Genomic DNA, 14,547 nt, shown 5'->3' on the forward strand with positions numbered 1-14,547 from the left:
TCCTTTCTCGGACGAGGCGGAAGGTTACAGGCGTTGGCGCGCGGTGACCGTTTTAAAGGGCGGGGCACGGGCGTGCCCCGCAGTGCGCGCGGAGCCGGCGGAGCGGCCGCGCGCTGACAGGATCCCCGCGCTGCCCGCCGCCATGTCTCGCGAGCCGGAGATCATGGAGGCGCGGGTGATGTGGGAGCCCGACTCGAAGCGCAACACGCACATGGACCGCTTCCGCGCCGCCCTGGCCTGCGCCTACGGCCTCCGCCTGGGTGAGCGGGGCGGGGGTCGCCCGGGGAGGGCTGGGGCGCTGCCCCCTCACCGCATTCAAATGACACCTTGCCGGGTTTGGGGGCACAATCGCCGCCGCGTCGACGTTGCACGTATTTTCGGCCAAAATCGTTGCTGACCCCCGATCTACACCCCGCAGAGCCGGGGGGTGCTGGAGTCGGGCGCCCCAAAGCGGGAGTCCGCCGGGTTTTATGCCCCGAGACGCACCTCTCCTTCAGGAAAATCACCTCGCGGGCGGGGACGTCCGTCAGACGCTCCTCGAGCGCCTGTTATTTCTCCGCTCGCCGTCCCCGGTGGGCGGAGCGGGCCGTTCGTTGCCTCGCCGAGGAAGCAAAAATCGTGGTTTTAAATCTGCGGCGTTTGCTTCTCCGGCGACCGTCGGCGGGCAGGAAACGGCAACGTGAAAAGCGTTAAAGCGGGGCGCTTCCCGTGCGATGCATGGAGATCCCGACGGAGGGGTCGGCGTCGTGTTGTCGGCGTTACCCTGGTACCCGCAAACAAGCGACTTCTTGTATTCATCCGGGTGAATTTTTCGGACCTCGTTTTACGAGGTTACCGAGTGGTGTAAAACGTCAGCGTTTCAGAACGTCCCGGTTTCGTCTCAAGTTTCGGGACGCGAAACCCTTTCCCCCTCAACTTCCGCTTCCAATCCCGAAACGTGTCAAATCCAGGGCATCGATTGTACGTCGGAGAGATGTCCCCTCCGGAGGGCTGTGTGCGTAGACTTCACACGTTGGGTTTACAATATGAAGGAGATGAGAGTTGAGGTCCCGTACGGTGGACCGTGATGCAAAGATAATGTAACCGCGCTCCAAACTAGTCTCGGGAGCCATAGCGATTGCACGCGCGCGTGTAAAATGAAGTATCTGAATGAACGTAACTAGCCTTTTGAGCCGGAAACAACGTCTTTATCTGCAGACTCGGTTATATGAGTTGCACAGTTAGCAGCTTGGTCTTTTTGCTCTAAAGCGCTGGCCGTGGTTCTGTTGTGTTAGATGAGGACGTGGGCACACAGATTTGAGTCGGCCCCTGCCCGGGTGCTCACTTCTATGCAGATGGCTGTGTGTTGGGGTCCTAGGTCTGTGCACACATCTAGAGAGCTCTGGTTATCGATGTACATGATGTTATGTTGCAAGCACCTGCTGATATCCATTGGCATGTCAGTACCATGCACATGACGGGTCTGCCCTGAAGCTTAGGAAAATTGAGGTTGAAACGAGGATAAACAGGACTGACGGGATGGAGACAGTAGAATAGGGATTGGCCATCTCCAAGAGCTTGAATGATTAGTAAAACATGTTCTTGCTCCTCTCTAATAGTTTCTTGAAGGGAGAAACAGAGGGGATCTTGAGGTATTTTAACAGAGGGTTATCCCAATCTATAGGTTGGTGTGGGGACAAATTGGGTAGTAAAGGGAGAAGCTTAGGTGTCGTGTGCGGAGTAAAATGTAGGAGGTGGGGGTTAGTGCAGATATGTAGGCGAGAATGGAGTTGAGGACAAAGTTTCGAAGGGTCTGGTGGAAGAGTGGAGCCGCTGTAGGTCTGTGAGAAGTAAGGGAGCATCTGGTAATGGCTTACACCAATTCTTCCAGTCAATCCAAAAATTCAACTGCTGCCAAAGATGAATGAGGTAGTCCTGGGAGAGAGAGAATGCAGTGATTAATGTGAATGTCTTAGATGCTGTAATGGAGGGGAAAGGATCCACATATTTGTAGGTGTAAATAAATAAAAAAAAGGTGGGATTTGGCAGAAGTGGAGCATATGAGGGGTGACCAGAAGAGAGAAATTGGAAGTGACAGACATGAACTGTGAAGTGCACCTCTCAGTTCATCCTTGGCATCTAAGGTGGCTGCTGTCATCTAGTCTGAGAAAAAGACAGGTGCTTCCCACTCTTAACTACATCGCACACGTTGATATTTTATAACCACTTCTGGCTCTGTCACTTGTTGGCAGTGAAATGGCAACTGTTGGTACATAGGGGCCTGTGCTGAAAGGAGAATAGTGATGATGATATTTTAAAACTTCTTTCTGGATATCTCAAAATACTATGCAAATGTGGGGGTTATTCTACTTACAGATGGGGAGCTGTGGAGGCATAAAGAGGTTAAGATTTATCTTTTTGAAGCTTGTAGTTTTAGGTGCCTTAAGCACTGGGGCTAGGGACACAAATTACACACAAACCAGTATAAGTGGAAACTGGTTCAGATCTGTAACACAACAGGTGTTCAGTGCACATAAACTGCTTTTAAGATGGCTGAAACTGGCTTAAGATAAACCTGGATGGATGTAGCATCAGACTTAACTAATTTTTAGGTTAAATCAATTTATTGAACTTCTGTCCCAGATCCCCTTCAAATTCAAGTTGACTTGCAGTCCCCCAACATCCCAGAATGCTTTGCACACTGCAAGCCCCCCTTCCCCCCACTTGCAGAGTAGGTGGGCCAGCCTTGGTCCAAGCTGTCTGCTCCAGCCAAGCAGGGAGGTGTGCTTTAGCGCCTCCCAGCTTCTGGCTTGGGTCACTGCAGGCATGTGGATGCATTTCTGGAATCAAATGCGAGTGTTCGCTTGCTTATCGGTTCAATCTACACAGCTTAGAGTAACCTGCAAAGATCACATTGATTTAGAGTAGGGCTTTTGAGTGTCTGTGTTTAGCCTGGATGCTCAGTTTGAGATGGCCAGGACCTGACTTTTAAAAGTGCTGAGCATTTCATTGTAGCTGAAGCTAATGTGTACTGTGAAAATCAGATACCATATGTTTCAAGTTTTTTTTTGTTTAAAGATTTCTTGTTCCAGAGGCACAGGAACAACTATATAATAAGTACCTGAATTTTACTAAATGTGTGTGCACATAATCCTTGGAATGACGTGGGGAAGCTTTTGTCCCTGCACTGTGGTTGTGTACAATTTACAGTGGAGGTGGACAGAGCAATTGATCTGTTAGATTCATGGGGCTGTACTCTGGTTAATGCATCATGAGATTCGGTTGAATTGATAGCTCAGTGTAGCTAATACCATGGGAACATGGCCCTAACCTTTTACTTCCCTTTGAGTAAAAGGGTGGGGTGCCCCTATACACTTAGTTTAGAAGAGTTTGGGGAAGATTACATATTTCTAAATAATGAGCTTTGCTGTGGAGAAGCTGTTCCCTTAGCTTTCCAGACCTAGCTGTGGGAACCAAGATCTAATGCAGGGGTGGGCAAGGTTTTTGGGTAGTGCCAAAAACGCCTACCTCCTCAACTTATAAGATGTTGGTGTGCCAGGGGTGGACAGCGGGGAGGCTGCAAGGGTCCCGATCCTTGTTATGGCAGCGCAGCCCTGGCCCCTTTCTGGAGATGTGAGTGCCAAGGAAAATGCCTTCACATGCCACGTTCTGGCACGTGTGCCGGGGGTTGCCTACCCCTATCTAGTGTATTGCTGTCATAGATAGCAGGGCACTGTCTGTGACTGGCCTGTTCCCTCTGGTGCCACATTTGAGTCTACTATTGATGCCCTTCATAAGAAATAGAAATATTTAATTGGCAAGCTTTTTGGGTGCCGTTCTGTTGGTATAGCTCTTGTGAGTTTCAGTGAGGCACGTGGGTACAAACTGTTTCTAAATAAATACATTCCCGTCTCTCAGTCTAGTTAAAGGCTGCAAAAGCAGTCAAGGAAGCTGAAACAGTCCGTTAGTTGTTCAGGTGGGCCAGTAATTTCTGCTCGACAGCTGGTACAGGAGGCCCCGAAAAGGGAAACGACTGTTTATCTTTGGATGGATCAGATCATTCCTTGTGAGATGCATTCGTGTGACTCTCTCCTCTTTTCCTTCTGTTCCACTGATTTCTCTACTCTCCTGCTCCACTTAGTAGATTTCCATTAAAAATGTGTGGTTTTTTTGTTTTTTTTTATTTTTTTGAAGGAAACCATTGCCTATTTTTGTATTACTTTTTGTAAATGTGTACACATGTAATCATAAATATTATCTATTGCTTCTAGCCAACTACAACGAGTTGTACCAGTGGTCCCTGGAGTTCTACCCGGATTTCTGGGCCGAAGTCTGGAAGTACAGCGGCATTGTGTGTTCTCGCCTGTATGACGAGGTGAGTCAGTTCATGCTTTCTTTAGTAGAGGGGAAGTAGAGAGTCAGTCTTAAAAGTGCCTCTTGCTATTTCATACACTGTTGCTGAATGACCATATTGGGGCTGGTCTATATGGGTGTCGTAAACCAATATAAACAGGTTGCATAAATGTAAAAATATCACCATCCACATGACGCTGTTTCTTAGTCGGAGGTAATTGGTAAGCAAGTGTTTCTTACCCCTCTTGGAATTGGCAGCAACTCCAATGTGTAGCAATTCCCCTTGTTTCCACATCTGCTTGGAGCTGTTTGGGCTGCCTTCCAGCTGCCTTCCCACGCTGCCTTGCTCTTTACTTGAGTGCTGTCTACTACAGTAGGGTCGTGGGGATCAGGTATCCCCTCCTGTTCAAATGCTGGAGTGTGGCCAGGTTTGGTTCATTTGCGTTTGCATGCTCCATGCACTTAGTGTTTTCTTCCAGCTGTTCCATGCTGCTTTGCCGTGTTTCCTCTTGGGGCCATGCTGAGGTCCTGGGTGTGCAGCCTGCTAGGGAGAGGCAACAAGACAGTAAATTCTGGGAACTGTGTATAGGACCAAAAGTCCTATGAAAGAAGGATATCTAAGGTGATATCAGGGTGGGGTCACAGCCAAGAGCCCCTGTAGTTTTGTGTTTTAAGATGAAGGATGTGAAGACGGTTTACAAGAAAGCAAAGGATGACATCTGGACCTCTGGCAGTGGGCCAGCCACCTGTCCATTTAATGAGGAACTAGACGGGATTTGGACACAGAAAGCCAGCATCAACTCATGCTTTGCCTCAGAGGCGGCAAAAGGACTGCAGGACTGGTGACCACGAGCCTGACTACTGGGAGTTCTTTAACATGATGACTCGGCTGAGACCTCAGAGATGGGAGTAGACATCCAAGCCTCCATCCTTGTTGCGAGCCAAACTTTTGTCCTTGAAAACACTTGGACTGCAGCTGTGGTGTGGAGGCTGGTAAGTATCATTGCATTGCCTTTATTAGAAATCCACTGCTTTTTCCACTTGTATGGCTGCCCTGCCCCTGGCTTCCTCCCACCCATGCACCCAAGACAGTGGTTTATATTTTAGGGGGTGTATCAGCAAATACCTTCTCCGAGTCGTGCCCCCTCAGAGTGACTGCTTTTTTTTTTTCCTATGCCCTCAAACTGGCAGATACGCTCCACCTCTCTGCTGTGAAATGACCTTGGCAGCCGTATCTCTCCCTTTTGCTCAGGCCCTCACAGCCCTGTCACATCCTCAAAAATTAAGGCCTCTGCACCAGCCTATTTAATTGCTGTCCACCAATTAGTTGCTTGTTTCAGTGGAGGGCCACCTGTCACCTTATCCCACTTGCCCTCTGTACTGTGTGTTCATGTGCCACCTGCTCCAGAGTCTTGGAAAACCCCAAGCCTTATCCCTTAAATGTGCATGGTGGGAGCGGAGCATCAATAATATGGTTTTCCAGACCACTGTTCAAGTAGATTGCTCAGTTTCCACTGTAATAACCGGACTGTGTGGAATAACTGCTTGCTGCATTTTCTTGTCTTACAGGTTTGGTACTTGAGGCACCCAGCCTTTCAAGGACACTGCTGTTAACAGCTGCCTGATGTCTGACAAACTTGAGAAAGCAACAGAAGAGACACTTCATTGGCCTTGTAAAAGCCTCTGAGAAATGAGGGGAGGGCTTCTTGGAGATAAGCAGTCCAAAATGGGGAGGGGGAGAGAGGGAAGAGTTATTTTTTCCAGGCAGGACCTGGCACAGAAGTTCTTGCAGCAACCAGGGACCTGGCAGGGCAAGAAGGGGCTTCCTGGAGTGGAATAGTGCCTTGCTGTGATATAGGAGGGTAGAGATGGATACGTTTCTAGCTGCCGTTTCTGTAGCAACAACAAACGGGCATCTTAATTGGGAAGCATGCTCCACCAAAACTGCTGTGCTATCTACTCCTTCCCCCTCTCCCCCCATGTTTGTGTCAGCCTTGAGGTTCAGCAGCTGTAGTTCTGCAGACCTATAGGAGTGGTTGGTTGCCACAAAAAAACCCTACCCCAGCTCCTTCCAACCTTGTGGTGATAACTGGCTGCAGGAGCAGAGTTTTTGTGATCTGTCCAGTGCGGACGTGAGGCTTGTGCTGCACCGTGCTAGCCCACCAGGGTTCCTAAGCAGAAACCAAGGGGAAAGGTGATTACCGTGACATGTTCTGAGCCAAATGCTTGAAGCTTGTGAACCAAACTGTCTCTTGTCCTTTAAATAGGAGGTTCCTGAGCCCTGGGCTGTGAAGGGTTGGTTGTCAGTCCACAGGAGGGCTGGCTGCTAGAATGGAAGTCCGAAAATGACTGGCATGCTGTGGACCGGGAGCCAACCCTTTTTTTTATATCAACTATAAAATGTTGGCTCCCGGTCCACAGTATGTCATTCACTTCTGATCTGCAGTATGCTGGTTCGTAGTTTGCCAGTCTGCGGTCACTTCTGGTCCTCCAGTTTACCTGTCTGCAGTCTAAAAAGGTTGGCAACCACTGCTTTAAATCAAACTGTTCCTGTTTACATATTTTTTTAAGCATTTGCACTTCCTAGGAAAATAAAGAGATGTTAATTTAAGGGCTGTTATTTATGCCCGGAAGCCAGTGTTCTTATTCAGTGAAAGCTGCCCCTTCTCTTGACTCTGCCTTCTCCCCTCCCCAAGGCATCTTAAGGTTTGGAGATGCCTAACACGCTTAATACCTCTTGTGTATAAAAAAACCCCTCTCCTCTCCCTTTTCTGTGTTCCATATGCTTCAGCAGCTTATTTTTGGAGTTAACAGTTCCTGCAAAGTCTAACGGCATGATCTCTTCCATACAAACCTGCATTAATATTGGCAAATATTGGCTTTGGTGCACTAAAGAGATGTATTCCTTTCTGTCCGTGACTCCCAAGGTCCAGCACAGGAGAATGTGGATCCTGCTAATTGCCTCAGTACAATTAGGGTACCACGTGAATTCCCATCAATAACCCCTTGAGGATTCTTAGGTTTTACAACATGCAGTGACATTGCCTCTCCATTAGTGACCCGTACCTCCATCACATCAGCCCAAAGGGTCCGTTTGTTACACTCATTGTGCTAACAAATCGCCAAAGCATAATCAACTTAGAGTTTAACATGGAATATGCCTCACAGTTCAACTTAATTAAAATCTAACTTTTATTAAGGGTGTAGGTTGTAGCAGTGTTGGTCTAAGGACATAGGCAGACCAAGTTCTTTGGGTAAATCCAGTATCTTTTATTAGACCAACCCAAATAGCTGGAAAAATTCTTAGCAAGCTCTCGGGTGCATCGTGGACTAAATATAGGCATTGGATTTATGACACACAACCTGCTTGACCTCTGACTCCCTAGGTAAACCCTCCACTTTTTACCAGCTATTCTTATTCTCTTCCCTCCCTCCACTCTCCTGTCTCCCATCCTTTTGACTACAGTTACATTCACTCCCCCCCCCCCCCCCCCCGCCCCCCCAACCAAACCTGTTTCTCATTTACTGACCACCTCAATTTGTATTTTAACTGACTGGCTTTCTTGCATACATACTGGTCTTTGGCTGCTTTACAGGAAGAGCACAGACCATCTGCAGACACTTTCTCAGCCTGTTGAAGGGTGTTTGTGCCCGAAAGCTTGCTAAGAATTTTTCTAACTATCCGAGTTGGTCTAATAAGATATCGGATTTACCCAAAGAACCTTGTCTAACTTAATAATACATTAAATGTTATCTTAATAACTTCTACGTAGGGAGAGAGAAAAACACTCAGTTCAGTGGTTTCGCCTGATCTCGGATTCGTAGATATTAGGGTTGGAAGGGACCTCAGCAGATAATTGAGTCCAACCACCTGTGGGCAGGAAAGAACACTAGGATCAGATGACCCCAGCCAGGTGCTTGTCCAGTCTCCTCTTGAAGACCCTCAGGGTAGGGGAGAGCACTACCTCCCTTGGGAGCCTATTCCAGATTTTGGCAACCCTTACTATAAAGAAGTTCTTCCTGATGTCCAACCTGGATTTGCTCTCTGCTGGTTTGTGGCCGTTGTTTCTAGTTACTCTGAGGGGTGCCCTGGTAAAAGGAGCATCTCCTATCCCTTGCTGGTCCCCCCTCCCAATGAATTTGTAGACCGCCACAAGATCACCTCTCAGCTTTTGCTTGCGGGGGCTGAAGAGATTCAGGTCCCTCAATCTGTCCTCATAGGGCCTTACCTGCAGGCCTCTAACCATACGAGTGACCCTCCTCTGGACCCTCTCAAGGTTATCCACATCCCTCTTGAAGTGCGGCGCCCAAAACTGCACTCAGTACTCCAGCTGCGGCCTCACCAGTGCTGCATAGAGGGGAAGTATCACCTCCCTGGACCCATTTGTGGTGTACCTGCTAATGCATGATAAAGTACGGTTAGCTTTACTGATCACTTCCTCACATCGATGACTCATGTTCATGTTGGAGTCAACTATGACTCCGAGATCCCTTTCTGCTACAGCGCTGCTGAGAGGGTCTTCCTCCAGCCTGTAAGTGTGCTGGTGTCTCCTTCTCCCTAGGTGCAGCATTTTGTATTTGTCCTTGTTGAATTGTGTCCTATTCTATTCTGTTCTGTTCTCAGATGTTACTCTACTTCACAGGAAAGGTGAAGTCAGTTCTTGTAATTAGGGGGTAGTCTGCGGGTGATGGCTGTTTTTCAGTCCAGATGTTGCTAGATGATGACACCCCCCGCAACTTCCTTGTTGCCCCCCCATGCTATTTCTTTAACTTTATTCCTTTGATTCTTGATTTCTGGGTACTGTTAATTCATTTCCCTGTGATCATCATACTGTTCATGTTTTTATCCTGTCAGCATATTCCTTTGTTCCAGCAAAGCCATCACATGCTTGCATACATCTTAATTTGGCCTTTTACTGGTATCTTAATCTGGGCTGGACTCCTAATTTGGTCTGTCCATCACCTCTGGAAATTCCAAGGGCTCTGCAATTGGGCACTGTCCAGTGGGTCCCCTCTTATTGCCCTTCATTAACATATCCAAACGTGCCATCCCTCTGATTTAGTCAGTTAGTGCCAAGTTCAATTCATTTGACCTAGTAATAAGGCCTACGTTTCATGTGCCTATGTTGATAACGCTGAAACATAACATCTGCTCATACCAGGTTTGGTTAATGACCCACTAGTAGCAGTTGCGGGTTGCAAGCTTCCACGAGTGGCTGTATACGTCCGAAGGGCTACAGAGTTGTCATTAGTCTGCTACTCTGAAGTAAGATCCATGGTGATCTCCAAGATGGTGTTATTGGTCACCCTGAAGTTCTGCAACCTCTTCCACTCATCCTAGATCTATACCACCATCTTCTCCCACTAGGCAGTGCTTGGTTTGCAAGTCCAGGCACCATCTTGCGCAGAGCCAAGCTGCTCTCAGGGAAAAATTCCAGTGCTTAGTTTCATGATCCTTGCACCTCTTTGTACTCCTGACTCTCGTTTTCCTCTTTAGGCTGCTGCTTGTGGTGCAAACACTGCAGCCAGGACTGCTTGGCAGTTGGCTTGCAGAGCTGCAGCCATCCAATGTGTCCTGTCCAGTGTCTGTATGTGTGTACATGCACATGAGTGCAAGCTGATATTTATTTCTACCGGTTGGTGTTGCAGCATGGAGATCTGTTCTGTCCACAATGGTCTATTGGGAGTCTGAAAATGGCACTGACTGCCCCAAGTAATTGGATTGTGGGGTTTTTTTTTTGGTTTTTTTTTTAGTTTGACCTGAGCTGGGGCTCTTGTTACATCTCCCATCATGTACTGCAGGAATGATCCTACAGTGCCTGGCAGCAGTGGAGAACGAGCATGGGATGCCTTTGCATAATATTGAGTGTATACTTCAGAGGAAATTACCCTCCATGTGGAAGCAATAACTCATGATAAAATACAAGCCAGATATTTGGTTACCATGTGGGTGATTTTACAAAGAGGGACAAAGTTGTAGGAGACAGTCCAGCTTGGAGCAGCATCTTGGTTAGCCCTGCTGTTAACAGGACAGGAGCATGTGTTCACAAAAACCATTCATAACCAGATCGCTATCCAAGGGAATGGGATGTTGAACTGCTGGAGCCCCATTTCTGGATACTAAACTGAAGGCTGCATTAGAACTGCTATAACCTTGTGCCTTGGCAGGGAGCCCTGCCAGAAGGGCTGTGCCTGGGTGTGTTGTTCATCATGTATAAACATGACGGGGACAGCTACTGCCCCAATTCATGCTGTGCCATGAATGCACAGGCCCACAGTGGGGAATGCTGGAGTCTTGCATCCAGGGAGCTCTAGGAAAATTGTGCCTCTAGACAAATAGTTGCTCCCTAGTGCACCAGATTGCACATGGTGTATCCCAGGCGTGTCCAACATGCGTCCCACAGGCTGCCATGCAGCCCGTCAAGCCATTTTATCTGGCCTGAGGCGGTGGCAGCGGAGCCGCTGCGGAGTGCCTGGCAGTGCTGTCACCGGCAGCGGGGCAATGATGAGGTGGGCAGGGCTGACCCATGGGCCCCAGCCAGCAGTGAGGGGAGGGGAGCTGCTTACCCCCGCGGGGCCAGGCTCATCAGTGAGCCGGGTCCTGCCACCGCTTTCCTGAGGAGAGACAGCAGCGATAGACTGCAAGGGTGGAAAGAAGCTGTCAGTGAAAAATAAATATGTAGGAGACCGGAAAAGAGCGAAGAGGGACACAGAGAGAGTGACAGGAAGTCACGGAAAAGAAAATAGGTCGAAATTTAGAAAAAACAAAAGTAAAACAGGGAAGAGAGGGGGAGGAAAGCAGGGGGGAAAAGGCCTAAGGGAAACAGGACGGTGATAATAGTACAAGGTGAGAGAGGCTGTCAAACGAAAAGAAAAAGGAGGAAATCAGGAAGACAAAAGGCAGAACAAATAGGGAGGAGGGGAAGAAAGGTTGGGGAAAAAGAAGAACATCAGAGGTGGGGTCAGGCAGGCGCCTGGTGATGAAACGGGTGACAGGCAGGTTGTAATGTGTCATAAATCAAATGTCTATGTTAAGTCCGTGAAATACTGAGTTTGTGAAAATAAAAATGAGCATCTTTGTCTGTATAGGTTTTGTTTTTTTATGTATTCAAAACATACCACCAGGATGGGAAAAGAGGATGCAAATGCGGGAACCAGGGAACCAATCTCCCCACCCCACGACTGCACTGGGGGGAAGGGAAATCCCCATGAGACCCCACATAGCTGCAGCAGGGTCCCAGGTAGGCTCGGGGGAGGGGGTAAAACCCGAAGGGCAGCAGGAATTCACCTGCAGCCCCCCCCCCAGCACTGCAGGGAGAGCTGACACTCTGGGCTGGGGGGGTCATCCCAGGGGCCCATGCACACTGAAGAGTGGGTAAATCAACCCCACCCCACAGCACACGGAGCTCATACTGAGCGAGGGAGGGAAACCCTCCATAAGACCTCCTAGAAGCCCCCCAGACCCTGGGTAGCATGTAGATTGCAGGGTGGGCACTGCTCCCCATATCTGCTCAAGCAGTGTGGTCCATGCCACCGCCACTCTCCCAGCACCAGAGCTGGGGCTGGGGCTGCAGCTGGTACCCCTGCCAGCCCTGAAGACTCCCAGCAACCTCCATAGGTGGTTTTCTTGTTGCTTTCCACCTGACTACCTCTTATGGATTTCCTGCCCCCACCCCCTGCCATTTTTTACTGGTGGGGGTGGAGGATCTCAGTTATATAGGGTTGGGGTGGGGGAACTCTTGGGACACTCTTCCCTGCCTAGAAATTGCAGCTGAGAATGCGACAAGTTAGAAGACACTCAAGTGATTTCTTTCTCTCTTATTTCCACCCCCGCCCCTGCCAGAGTGAGGCTGTTCAGTTTGGGTTGCCGGCCCACTGGGCGATAAAAAGTTCGTGATCTGGCCCCACATTCAAAAAGGTTGGACACCCCTGGTGTATCTCTTCAGCATATGTCCTATGCTCCATTGGGGGCAGATGCCCAGTGAGCAGTCCGTTGCCTCCTTCAGGAACTTGCAGACTGTTACTGTGCTTGGTCCTGGCTATGTAGGGTGAAGAAACGATGACTTGCACAACCCTTCTCGCCTCACCTAAGCTAGGAACAGTTGGGATCTGTCACTACATTGGCAGCAGCTTCCGAGATGCTGCTTTGGCTCTATGCTGCTAGCTTTTGTGAAAGCAGCTCCTTGCATTGCAAGCTTCTTTAGGGTAGAAACTATTTCTGCTCTGCATTTGTATATCTAGGACAACAGTATCCTGGTCGGTGACTGCAGCTTTTAAGTAATGCCAGTGCAAATGAATAAGGATGCTAGTGGGTGAGACTTGCATATCACCCCCAGTGCACTCCTTTAGGGGAGTCTGTATATTTGGCAACCGCAACTTGGACATCAATGTTGTAAAGTGTAGCAGCAAGAAAGTCTGCATTTCAAAAGTGGCTTCAAGTGTTTCGCAGCACAGTCAAGTGTTGGCGCAAGGGAGACATTTAGCTGTTCCTTTGCATCAGCCAGTGAGTTGTCTACAGCCTAACATACTGAACTGCAGTTAGTTATAAGCACACAAAACAGAAAGCCGTCTGAGGCTTTTTTGAACCGTGTCCCTAAATGCATCCTTGGGCAATACAGTGCATCCGTGTGAGCTTTGCTGTTCTTAAAAAGGCTTGGACTGTAACTTCCAAATTGTCACTGATAACGTACGCATGCTGAGCACTTCCAGTCTTAAAACCACTAATCTGAAATAGAAGTACTATATCTGGGATCTTGTCAAGCTTTTAATAGAAGGCAGCTTTGTATTTGACCAAATGAAGTCTGGCATTGCAGTACCTATATAGTCCCTGTGGTAGGACTGGAGGGCATCATTTGAGCTTTCAGAAAAAGCTGATGCAGTCATAGGAGCATGTTTCCATGTGGAGAATAAGAAATCTGTACCCTGCTGGGCAGCTGAAATCAAAAGTGTCCTGAATAGTCCCAGTGTACTAGCCTGAAGTGAATAAGCCTAAGTGACTTTTTTCCCCTATCCCTTTATATAAGGGGAGATTACTAAAATGTATAACGAGATCTGCAAAGTTATAAAAGTGAAGTTTTAATCCATGCTCATCAGCTTGAGGGGGCAAGGGAAGAAAGTGTTTCTTCTGCACCTGTTGGTAATGCCTCTGTAACAGGGGGCCTTCTTGGGGCCGATTTCCATGTCCAGGTCCACCTGTTTTTGGGCTAATCGTGTGCCTTCTCGCCTGCCACACCTTGTTGGTAATTAGCTCATTGATATAATTAAGTGGGAGGCTGCCAATTTTTGCCCCGATGCCAGGGGGTGCTATCTGCAGCTCGTTCCTCACTTACACCGCAGCCCAAGCCTTGCAGATGGCATCCAGATGTTCTCAACAGTCCCACGCTGGGCCCCAGACTTCTCTGATCAGGACCCCTCTAAGATCCCTCCATTCTGGCGGCCTAATTCGCTTTCATGCTGGGCAGCATGGCTCCCTGAACTGCTTCCCCACCAGGCCACCCACTCCTGGCAGGGTGCAGTTTTAGGTTGTCCCCAGGACCAGGAGCCTCCTGACCGTCCCCTACAGCTCCTCCCTTACCTCCAGAAGATACCAGCAGCCCTCCGGCCAGGCAATGTTGTTGCCTCTTCTCAGCAGCAAAATGCCCCGTTTATATGGGCAGCCCTGAATCTAAAACAGCTGCCCTAATTAGGCACCTGCCGGCTGCTGTCTCGGGGCCCTTAAAAGTGGCAGGCACAAACAGTGCCCTGTTGCAGCCTCCTGGTTGAATTTTTCATTATTTCAGGATACTTCAAGCCCTGGATGGATCTTCTTTTGGTGTGGATTTCCTAAGTCCTCTCTTTCCAGGGACTTTTTGCAGATGATGTCAGACTTTGGCACGTAAGGGTCCTCTTTATATCTGCGGCAGGGGCCTGTAGCAGTAGTGCTTTTGCTGGCTGGTCAGGGCCTTGAACTTGGAGAGAGAGAGAGAGAGAGAACACAGGAGTCCATTTTGCAAACCTCTCTGTAACGCCCTGCTCCGTTTCCTCAATTTTTTGGAGTCTAAAACCTGCTCCATGTGGAGTTGTACCAGTTCGACTAACTGTTCAGTGTAACACTCACAGCTGGACAACCTGCTGCCACTTTTTTTTTTAAAATGAGCCCTAAATCTGTTTAATGTTACACTTGTATAGCTTGGAAAAATATGCACACTTGTTTAAATGAGCTCTATATTGAGCTCT

At 48.6% G+C, this 14,547-nt stretch overlaps 1 protein-coding gene across 1 annotated transcript in view; it reads left to right on the forward strand.

The window, feature by feature from the left end:
• The window catches only part of AACS (acetoacetyl-CoA synthetase), a 69,796-nt gene continuing 55,249 nt past the window's right edge, over positions 1 to 14,547 (forward strand). Inside the window, exons 1-2 of the mRNA XM_006261865.4 lie at positions 1 to 260; positions 4,251 to 4,354. Coding sequence (XP_006261927.2) covers positions 143 to 260; positions 4,251 to 4,354 — 222 coding nt within the window. The 5' untranslated portion in view covers positions 1 to 142. The remainder of the gene's footprint in view (positions 261 to 4,250; positions 4,355 to 14,547) is intronic.

The sequence above is a fragment of the Alligator mississippiensis genome, chromosome 10 (genome assembly GCF_030867095.1).
Source record: "Alligator mississippiensis isolate rAllMis1 chromosome 10, rAllMis1, whole genome shotgun sequence".
NCBI classification, from domain to species: Eukaryota; Metazoa; Chordata; order Crocodylia; family Alligatoridae; genus Alligator; species Alligator mississippiensis.